Genomic DNA, 11821 nt, shown 5'->3' on the forward strand with positions numbered 1-11821 from the left:
CTATTTACCTGAAAATCTTTAATTTTTGGAATAAGTGCACCAAACCATCTGTCCACTGCATCTTGGTATGGTTTATAGTTAGATCTTATCACCATTTCTGGATCCTTCAATAACCATCTAAAATATTGGAATATCCTTATGATTAATTGTAAACAGTCTAAACATGTATCATATATCACATATTATCAGCAACTTGTACATTTTCCCTTTGATCTTACTGCCTAATATTTTCAAGATCATGGACAGGACTTGATACTTTAAAATATTAGGCAATGGCGTCGTGTGTTAGTGCAGCAACGTCACATATTCATGTCCATCCACGTCAATTTATCAATGAAATGCACACGACTTCATTCATACAACCAAACAACTATCACAAAGTTTTGTACGTGAAAAAATAGTTTTACTAACTATTTCATTTGATTTCATATTTTCAACCCAGAAAAATACAGTTAAGACAAATTGCTGATAAAAAGAATAATGGCATTTTATTTTGTCCAAATAAATAAATAGAGCCTAGCAGGCTCGCTTGATATTCTTGCTGATAAATTTAGTATCAAAAATGAAAATGCCATTATTCTATATATAGTAGGCACATTCGAGACAGAAAATTTTCAGTGAATTGCAGGGTTTGGGTAAAAGAGTAGAAAGGGTATGTAGAGGAAGGCATGCAAGATGCAAATTCCCCACTTTAAGTCTATATTTCTGAATATTGATAGAAAAAACTATTATGGGAAAAGAGTCAAATATTCAAAAAAGATGATAGAAATATTGCCCTTGAAATTGAAGTAAAAAAACACCATAAAGCATAGTGGTAACATTGCAATATTGTTATATTTATATCTTTTTACACACAGAAAAAAAAATCAAACACTTTTCTTGATGCACATGTTTTCCTTACCCACCCCCACTCACAACTATTGTTCATAGCCACTTGATCACACTATTTTGTATTATTACTAAACATTTATTCATAAATCTGGTAAGACTTCTTTTTGAGTTTGAACCCTCGTATTTTTACAGAACAAGTCAAGGCATAACATAAAAAGGGGCCCAAAAGGAAGTCCTGCCAAATTATTTGATGTGTTCATAGACAAAAAGCAATTTTACTTTATTTTGGATATTTACCATACTTGAACAGTATCAGTCTCTATGATGTTTTGTCTGTTTGTTTACAGTAAGTTCAACATAATTATTGGAAGACAATAAATGCTACATATATAGTGGTCAGTCCTTTACTCACACACAAGAAATCCTTGACAAAGTTATTTTAAATATTTAGATTTGTATTGAAAGCCTTACAGTAACTTGTTGAAAACTGTAATATAAGTCCAGATTCTTTGGTGTGAAGTCATGAAAGATTTATAGATTATTGATGGTTTTTCAAACAAGAGGGTGTTTCTCAACTACAATCTCATTGAAGGGCGACAGCCCTGAGATGAGATGTGGCTGAGAAACATCCTCGAGTTTGAAAGACCATTGATCATCTGTTTATTGCTATTTTGTTTATGATGTCGTTCATGTTTATATTGACGTCACATGCACCCTTAGTTTCTGACAATAATTTTCAATCTCAAGCAAGTAGCATGATATGAAAAATTATCACCAAAAAATATCAAAGGAAAATGCACAAAATGGTGATAATTACTGTTACAGTATTAACTAATTAATGCAGTTACTGTGGATACTTTTTTTTTCGTGTAGTAAAGAAAAATCATTTTTTCATGAAAACTTGATTTTGTGGATTTGCTTATGTTTCTATACAAGCCTATGAGAAATTCATACATCATTGACCATCTAACATGTCTAAATTGATGGTTTGCCTCTACCAAATGTAATCCACAAACCTTGGTATCCAACAAACAATACTGAATCTACAGTATATTTCTCCCAAAGTATTCTATTGTATAAGATAACTTAGTATAATGAACAAGATTTAGGGTAACAACTGAAATACTTAACATAAACTTGAAACATTTAAAACTAAACATCTTATTTTGATTTATATATTCAATATTGTGAGATCTTGGTTTCTTTTTAATTACAAACCCTGGTAAGCCTCCGAATTCCCATTCTGAGCATATGTATGGTCCAGGGCGAAATATCACATATAATCCTAAGTCATTTACCTTCCGCAAAAATTTTCTGAAAGAAAGAATGTGTTTAAAAAAAATACATTAGTTTGAAACAATAGTGAAGTTAGTGTGTCAATCTGGTGAGTCAAGACTTTTTTAACTAATTTTTACAATTTGCACATATTGTGCTATAACACCATTGTCCCAGGTTAGGGGGAAGATTCAGTGCTCGTAAACATGTTAACCCCCCCTCCCCTTTTCATTTTGTATGTGCCTGCCCTAATCAAGAGACTGTAAATCAGTGGTTCATATTGTTCATTGGTCACTGTCTCTCCTATTTGTTTTTTGTGTATTGGTTTGTACATAAATCAGGCTGTTTATTTGTTTTGTTTGAATTGTTTTATATTTTGTCACGTCAAGGCCTTTCGTCATGTTCATAGCTTAATAAAAGTTATGGGTTTTGCTCATTGTTGAAGGTCATACAATGTAATATGCAATCTTAACAACAATTCAGATAAAACACTACATTTGCTAGAATATATTTCAAAAAAGTTACACAATTAAATAAATAATTCATTTTTAACTTTTACTTTCACTTTCATTTTAACATCGTCAATCAATTATTGTGACGTTACGTCTTGTTAACCTTTGTAACATCATATGCACCGCATTTTATGTACTTCAGTATTTGTTTTCTATGTTTAAATTGTCCTAAAGACGCCACCGTAAGTGGCGAAACATAGACCATAATAAAGATTTTCCTTGCAGTAATCTACGATGTTGTTGTCTTTGTGTAGCATTATTTTCCTGAGGTTTTAAGACAACCGCAGCATACCTCCGGGTATCCTTCCTGATTACTCTCTACCAGCCTGTACCGTTAGAAGGTGTTTGTTCACTTGATGCAACCTTAATTAAATAAATTGTTAAAACTGACCACAATTTATGTCTGAGAACTCCAAAAAAAATGTTTGTGAATGATCTTCAATATATTATTTTCTAGCTTGGTTAAGAAGGGCTCTACAATACATAGTAGTAGTCTTAGATTTAAAAAGTAAAGCAACAATAACTTGTTGAATAGATTTGCTAAAAAAACTTACTCAATGTCAAGATGTTGAGCAAAGTAATAATTTCCAGGTCTGTCTTCATGTAAATTCCAAGGTACATATCTATAATATAATAACAATGCACAAGTTATTATATACTGTCATGTAGGAATTTAAAATGTTTCATGTTGATAGCTATACTAAAAGTATGTAAATCATGAAAGAACCTTTGTGAGCACGCTCATATACCTCTTGCCTCAGCACTGTCACTGGGCAAATAAAATCTCTCCAGATTCCTAAGTTCAAAGACACATAATTCTTACAAAGGTCAGCTGATCAAAATTCTACATTTCATGTCCTCATTAACTACAAAGTTTCATGAGATTCTATTCTGTGGTTTCAGAGGAGTTGGGCTGACAAACTCTTGCAGTTGTACAATGTATATCATGGCCAAAATTCTAAGTTCAAAGGGGCATAGCTCCGATATAAAACAATGAATCATAATTTCCTGTCAATATGCACATCTACATAATATGTCCTTTTATCTACAAAGTTTCTTTAAATTCTGTTGTGTGGTTTCAGAGGAGTTGTGCTGACAAACTGTTGCAGTAGTATATCATTGCCATATTCTAAGTTCAAAGGGGCATAACTCCTAGAAAAAACAATGAATCATAATTTCCTGTCGATATGCACATCTACATAGTATGTCCTTATTATTTACAAAGTTTCATCAAGTTCTGTTGTGTGGTTTCAGAGGAGTTGAACTGACATTAACTGTTTCAGTAGTACATTTAATGGCCAAAATCCTTTATTCAAGGGGCATAACTCTTAGAAAAAACATTGAATCAATATTTCCTGTCAATATGCACATCTTCATAGTATGACCTTATTATTTAATTATATACAAAGTGTCATGAAATTCTGTTGAAAAGTTTCAGAGGAGTTGTTATGACAAACTGTTGCAGTAGTATATCTAGTCCAAAATTCTAAGTTTAAAGGGGCATAACTCCAAGAAAAAATATTGAATCATAATTTCCTGTCAATATGTACATTTACATAGTATGTCCTTTTTATCTACAAAGTTTCATGAAATTCTGTGGTGTGGTTTCAGAGGAGTTGTAAGTAAGAATGCAAACTTTATTTTCAATCTACAATACATCATGTACATGGTTTGAATATTTCAAAGATATACATGTACAATCATTAGTTACTAAGATTTACAGCTGTACACAAGTTACTGTAAATTCCAATTTTTTTGCATGGATTTAACAGACAATACAAATAGAATGCTGAAAAGACAATTGAGCACCTATAAACTTATGTTCCTTATGATAATAAAATGACAAAAAATATTTGCAATGAAATAACCCAAACCAAACTTGATTATGTTTGAAGATACACACATGTACCAGTAATCAAAACATAATTGATTGTAAAGATCCACAATGCTTGCATTAATCATTATTTAAGTAGCCATAATAATTTTTTCGCAATGAAGATAAAAAGTGCACAGCTTGTGTGTGATAATGATGATGTTTTATCTATAAATTCTGATGAAAACAAAATGCCTGTAAATAAATTTTATTGTTATTAAGATTCCAATTGTTAAACTATATATAATGGGCAAGCCATGGTGAGTAAAATCCAGTATCGAGAAACTTCAATGGATGGCCACAAAAACCGTTGGGATAAGCAATAATTTATAAGGTCTGATAACTAAATGTGGAAAATAAACAAGGTACATGTAGTTGAATTGCAGAATTTTGTCTCTTATAACCCACTATGAATTAAGGAAAACAGCTGAATTTACTGTGCCTTAACCTCACATAAACATACATTTTTAACTTAACTTTTACATAAAAGAAGAAATGAATTTTGCAAAACACAATATTAATTTAAACAGCACATAATTTAAAAACGACAATTGAACTTTAAACCATTATCATATACAGCATCAGTTATAGACCCAGAGTCTATTATAGACAAGTATAAATACCAATTGCATTCAGACCAGCTGCTTTAGTAAAATCAAATTATAAAGTTAATTTACGTGCCAATTGTATTCAAACCAGCTGCCTTAGTAAAAAAAAAGTATTAAGGTAGATAGGGTGTCTTCCTCCATCTTGGATTTTGAAATACCAGAAAACAATCGGTCTATGTCTTTAATAAAATGTGCAAATTTTGAGAGTAATAGGTAATTCATGTGTAAGAATATTTTCATTTCAATATAGAAAATGACATGTTTTATTATATTTATGGTTGTATTTTACAAAAAACGGATTACTTTTGTTTGATTCATTTTTTTCCCAACTTTGCCACATAAAGGGAGGCAACTCAAATGTAAGGGCAGATAATTCAGATAAAGTTACTTTTACAATAGAATGTGTTAGGAATTTACTTATTTTATTGTGTAGCAAGAAAACGGGTCCCGTGACCCCATTTTTTCTTTTTCTTACCTGAAAGCTATCTTCTCATATTTTATCTCAAAATTCTAAGGTGTAGTTTTTGTTTTATGGCAGAAAATTGGGTTTCCCATGCATAATCTATACAAAATCTGTCAATTTTGCACAACCTGTAGCGTGAAAATAAGCCCCGTGACCCATTCTTTTTATTTATTTATTTTTAAAAGCATGATATAAACTACATTTTGGCAAATTATTAAAAAATTCTATGGATTATAATTTAGACACCCCATCTACCTTAAGTGAACTTACGTACCAATTGTATTCAGACTTGCTGCTCTAGTAGAATGTAATAATAAAGGGAACTTATGTACCAGTTGTATTCAGACCAGCTGCTTCAGTAGAATGAAAGTATAAAGTTAACTTACTTATTAATTGTATTCAGACCAGCTACTTTAGTAGAATGAAATTATAAAGGGAACTTATGTACCAGTTGTATTCAGACCAGCTGCTTCAGTAGAATGAAAGTATAAAGTTAACTTACTTATTAATTGTATTCAGACCAGCTACTTTAGTAGAATGAAAGTATAAAGTGAACTTACGTACCAACTGTATTCAGACCAGCTACTTTAGTAGAATGAAAATATAAAGTGAACTTATGTACCAGTTGTATTCAGACCAGCTGCTTTAGTAGAATGAAAGTATAAAGTGAACTTACCTATCAATTGTATTCAGACCAGCTGCTTTAGTAGAATGAAAGTATAAAGTGAACTTACTTATCAATTGTATTCAGACCAGCTGCTTTAGTAGAATGAAAGTATAAAGTGAACTTACCTATCAATTGTATTCAGACCAGCTGCTTTAGTAGAATGAAAGTATAAAGTGAACTTACCTATCAATTGTATTCAGACCAGCTGCTTTAGTAGAATGAAAGTATAAAGTGAACTTACCTATCAATTGTATTCAGACCAGCTGCTTTAGTAGAATGAAAGTATAAAGTGAACTTACCTATCAATTGTATTCAGACCAGCTGCTTTAGTAGAATGAAAGTATAAAGTGAACTTACCTATCAATTGTATTCAGACCAGCTGCTTTAGTAGAATGAAAGTATAAAGTGAACTTACCTATCAATTGTATTCAGACCAGCTGCTTTAGTAGAATGAAATTATAAGATTAACTTACATACCAATTGTATTCAGACCAGCTGCTTTAGTAGAATGAAATTATAAGATTAACTTACGTACCAATTGTATTAAGACCAGCTCCTTTAGTAGAATGAAATTATAAGATTAACTTACGTATCAATTGTATTCAGACCAGCTGCTTTAGTAGAATGAAATTATAAGATTAACTTACGTATCAATTGTATTCAGACCAGCTGCTTTAGTAGAATGAAAGTACAAGATTAACTTACGAACCATTTGTATTCAGACCAGCTGCTTTAGTAGAATGAAATTATAAGATTAACTTACGTATCAATTGTATTCAGACCAGCTGCTTTAGTAGAATGAAAGTACAAGATTAACTTACGAACCATTTGTATTCAGACCAGCTCCTTTAGTAGAATGAAATTATAAGATTAACTTACGTACCAATTGTATTCAGACCAGCTGCTTTAGTAGAATGAAAGTACAAGATTAACTTACGAACCATTTGTATTCAGACCAGCTCCTTTAGTAGAATGAAATTATAAGATTAACTTACGTACCAACTGTATTCAGACCAGCTGCTTTAGTAGAATGAAAATATAAAGTGAACTTACGTATCAATTGTATTCAGACCAGCTGCTTTAGCTTTCTTTAAAATATCATCCCAATAATCCTCTGGTATACGAAAATAATGTACTGCACCACTCAAAATACGCAATGGTTGCCCATCAAGATAAAACTGACGTTTTTTAAACTTTAAACTTCCAGGACTAACATAAGTTTCTCCACTTTTAATAACATTGTCTTTGGGAATGTCAAATTCTTCTACTTCATTAGAAATAAATATTGGAAAGTTCATAAAATAAATGATTGTAGCAATAACAAGAACAATTGCAAACACAGTTTTAGTTTTTGGATTTAGTTGTATAACTTTCATTGCTGTTTTCTTTACTGGTTTATTATCATAATCACTGTCATCATCTTCATTCAATAATCGTTTTCTCATTACTATACACAGCAAAACAGATGTTTCTACAGATGGTACACTTTTTGTATGTATAATGTACACAGTTTTTATTAAAATACAATATTAAATGTTTTTAATAATAATTCTGAAAAAAAAGAAAAGAAAAACTTCCTTAAAATGAATAAATCAATATTTTCACACATTATGGTAAAATAAAATCATACACATCATTAGGCAAATAAAAATACATTTGTCACTTTCATGAACTTTCTTACTAAAGGAATTAGAATTTCATGAAGTCAAAAAATAGAAACAAATACAAAATGGAAACATTTTTGTGTTTGTATCTTCATGTTACAATACATCAGTGTACATGTATGATAGCATGACACATATATATTTAATAAAAGCTAACCTTTGACATTTGAATCTTCATTGTCAAAATACATGTATCGTATATATATAAAGCCCTGGGTATATAGATCAAAAATTCAATTCAAAGGGTTAGGGAGTTTTTTTAATATCTGGGTTCTAGTCAGGAAATAAGGTCAGAAAATAATAAGCCTTTGTCAGTTTTAAACTATAAATAGAAATCTATAATCTTTTGGCCAGTTCAAAAATATCCTTTTTGTGTTTTTCTGAAAATAGTACCTGTAATTTATGCAAATAATGGCATTCCTTGCTCCCCAAGAACTAAACTTTGATGCCTGCTGTTTATTGTGCTTTGATTATACATTTATTTTTTAATGTAGAAAGTCTTATAACAACAACACTCGAGAGATTGCTGTGGTAATTTTATTCATCGACATGTTTCGGTGCCTAGGACACCGTCATCAGAATACATATAATACAAATAAATGCGAATCAGGTTGTCTAAATGCAAGGTCATAGTTTAACCATGAAAGTGAAAGTGGAATGTATAAAAGTATAAATAGACAATGAAACAATATAAATAGATTTTCAACATGAGAAAGAAAGTAAAATAAATTGTTCATGAATAAAGTCTTAGTTTGAATATTATGAATTGAAAGCTTCTTTTTGTAAATTTATTGGGGTGTAAAAGCGTTGACTGAAGTACATTTTGTATGAAGCGTGGAGCGCTTCATTCTAAAAATGTGCGCACGGTCAATGCTTTTACAACCCTATAAAAGTACTAAAAGAAGCATCAATTCCTGTACGACTGAAGGGAGAGTGACCAACTAATAAGATTTTATCTTCCCAAATTTTTTGTGTAGTATAGCTGTAAGCATTTATCTTTTTCACCCGTTCGCTCAACGTGTGTTGGAAGTGACGATGCCTACATTTTGGTCACATGGTGAAGGAAGTCACATGACAGATTCAACTATCTCGAAACTGGCGTATTGACTAATACATGTTTTCTATATTTGAATTCAAAATTGTATATTTTTACGCTAAATTTATCTTCTCGTTAAAATTAAGTAAGACGGTTTAATTTAAACTGTAATTAAAGTTTATATGAACTGGTGAACAACTACAGTTTGTCTAGTTTGTACAGTTTTTTGACTGTAATCACTAGCCAGTCAACACTGAGGTTGTGAGTTCGAACCCCGCTCATGCAGGTGCACTCGACTCCAATCTTAACTGACTAGGATTGTCAGTTTTCCTATCGAAGGTCGGTGGTTTTCTCCAGGCACTCCAGCTTCCTCCACCAATAAAAACTGGCTGCCACGAAATAGCCCAAAAGCGGTACTTAAAAGTAGCGTTAAAACACCAAAAATCAAAATCAATCATATTTTTTTGACAATTTGGTTATTCCCCTATATATATACATGATACATATATATTTCATAAAAACTTTTTTTTAAATATTGTCTAAAACTTATTTCATGTCTGGTATTTTCAAATGTTAAACTCATTAATGTTTATATAATTTCATGGTCATTGAGAAATATTTTTATGAAATGGCATAACTGAGAAATCATTATTTTATACAAAATTATGTCACGTACATTTGTACAATGTATGTGTCATTTCCTATATGTATACAAAATGTACAGACATAATTTTTTCGTGTGCAAAAATTCATATTTGTATATAAACAGTGATTTCCTTAAATAATTCATAATTTTCGTAAGAAACTGCCGACATTTCTGTATTCAAAGGGGAAAATTCCATTCAATTCGGACAACAGGACAAGAAAATAAGTTACATGTATAAAGGAGAAATTTGTTTAAGGTTCATGTGGACCCTTCGTCTAAAATGGCTGCATTTTCACCTCAAAATTTACTCTGAGTACAGACAAACCTGTGCATCTGGAAAAGTTTTAAGGCATAGCATGCCCTAGATAAATAAAATTCAAATATATTTTATGTTTTAGAAAATTAAAAACTTAACTGGATTTTGCAGTGCACTTTTTTTCATTCCACCAGGACATGCAGGAGGTGCCAAAATAAAGTTGGGAAAGAGGTTTGAGAACTTCCCCGCAGGTAATAATTGAAGTGAACTGTTTTGATTGACATGGACAATAGATGGACAATAGATACCTGACAATAATTGGTGATTTAAACTGTGTACCTGAGTGGACCATATCAAGTGAAACTCAACTGTTTGTTAATTTTATCATCTTCTGCAGGGACGAAAAAAAGTGCACTGCTAAATCCAGTTAAGTTTTAAATTTTCTAAAACATACAATGCATTAGAAGTTTATTTATCTAGGGCATGCTATGCCTTAAAACTTTTCCAGATGCGCAGGTTTGTCTGTCCTCAGAGTAAATTTTGAGGTAAAAATGCAGCCATTTTAGCCAAAGGGTCCACATGAACCTTAAAATAGATGAATTTTCAAATGGGGAAACACTTTTGACCTCTAACTTACTATTGTGCAGAGTGGTCTTTTTTTCCGGTGTTTGGGACTAATTCAAGTTACCTAAAACTTTATAATTCACCTGCTTTGAAATATTTTTTATAAAAAAAAAAAAGTTTCCAACTTACCGGAAGCTTCAGAGCATTGACTAAAATAAGTCGGATTCGGATTCCTGCACGTATTCCGTGACTTAACTTCTGATTTTTATTAAGGATACTATACAAATCCTTGAATTTTATGAAACGGAAAGTTTTCATCCTTTTTATATATTGGGTTATTAATATTGGGTATCTTCTCTCTTAAAAAATCTTAATCTAGGCAATCAATCTGTAAGATTAGAATAAGCGCTCATCCATTAAGGATTGAGACTGATAGATATGCCAAAATTTATGTGAATAGAACACTTAGAAATGTTTATACTGTACATTAAATAAAGTTGAAGATGAGATACACTTTGTGACTGAATGTCCACTATATGTTGATAACAGAAATGAGTTTTTTTACTGAAATTTCTCTAACTTGTAATAATTTTCAATCTTTAGACAATTTTTCAAAGTTTTCATGGCTATTTACACAAGAAAATTTAAATATGTATAAATGTTTGGGAAAGTATTTATCTAAAAATCTTGAGAGAAGGAGAAGTTCAAAGATAATAAATGCAAATTAGCCACAAATACACATATTTCGAGTAGTATATGATTTTGAATGGTATATTTCAATGATGTGAATTGTATTATCTGGTTCTGTCCTGGCCTTTTATAGCATTTTTTAATAGTATTAAACGATGTTGTTTTCTTATATGTCTCTAATTTATGTCTAATCTTATGTACTTGTATGTAATGTGATGAAAGCTCTTTATAGGGCCCTTTAATTGGAAATAAAATATTCTTATTCTTATTCTTATTCTAGTATGTTATTTTTGAGAAAAGTTTGAAAAACTGAATGCATTTGTTTTGTAGCAACTTCTGGAAACGATTGACTTGGGACCAGCAAATCAAAATCAATTAATCCGAGTATTTAATGTTGTTTTGAATTGACACAGGCACTTGGAGCTTGGACCTTTTTTTCTTTTATTTTCCTTTTTTTCTCTTCACCTAAATCATCCGTGTTTATGTTGTCGATATCAAATCGATATCGACAATTGAAATTTCCATTGCATTGATTTACTCTAATTTTGTTTACTTTAGATACATTTAAAGCAAGAGTTTTCTTCGCCTTATGTGTATGTTCAAAATGTTTATATGATACAGTTGTCCACAAAGACAATTAATTTTCTCCTGGTGTATCTGTTTCAGCTATCGATGCAATATATCATATTGATTCCAATTCGACATTTCAACTTCATGATGTTTTGTTTTTATTTCA

At 31.0% G+C, this 11821-nt stretch overlaps 1 protein-coding gene across 1 annotated transcript in view; it reads right to left on the reverse strand.

Annotated features, from left to right (window-relative positions):
* Window positions 1–7779, reverse strand: part of LOC127700960 (beta-galactosidase-1-like protein 2) — a 28127-nt gene extending 20348 nt beyond the window's left edge. The window contains exons 1-4 of the mRNA XM_052204712.1: window positions 7283–7779; window positions 3173–3241; window positions 2050–2145; window positions 9–117 (exon numbers count right to left, since the gene is read on the reverse strand). Of these exons, the coding sequence (XP_052060672.1) occupies window positions 9–117; window positions 2050–2145; window positions 3173–3241; window positions 7283–7674 (666 nt within the window). The 5' untranslated portion in view covers window positions 7675–7779. The remainder of the gene's footprint in view (window positions 1–8; window positions 118–2049; window positions 2146–3172; window positions 3242–7282) is intronic.
* Window positions 7780–11821: the final 4042 nt, after the last annotated feature.

The sequence above is a fragment of the Mytilus californianus genome, unplaced genomic scaffold (genome assembly GCF_021869535.1).
Source record: "Mytilus californianus isolate M0D057914Y unplaced genomic scaffold, xbMytCali1.0.p SCAF_5, whole genome shotgun sequence".
NCBI lineage: Eukaryota > Metazoa > Mollusca > Bivalvia > Mytilida > Mytilidae > Mytilus > Mytilus californianus.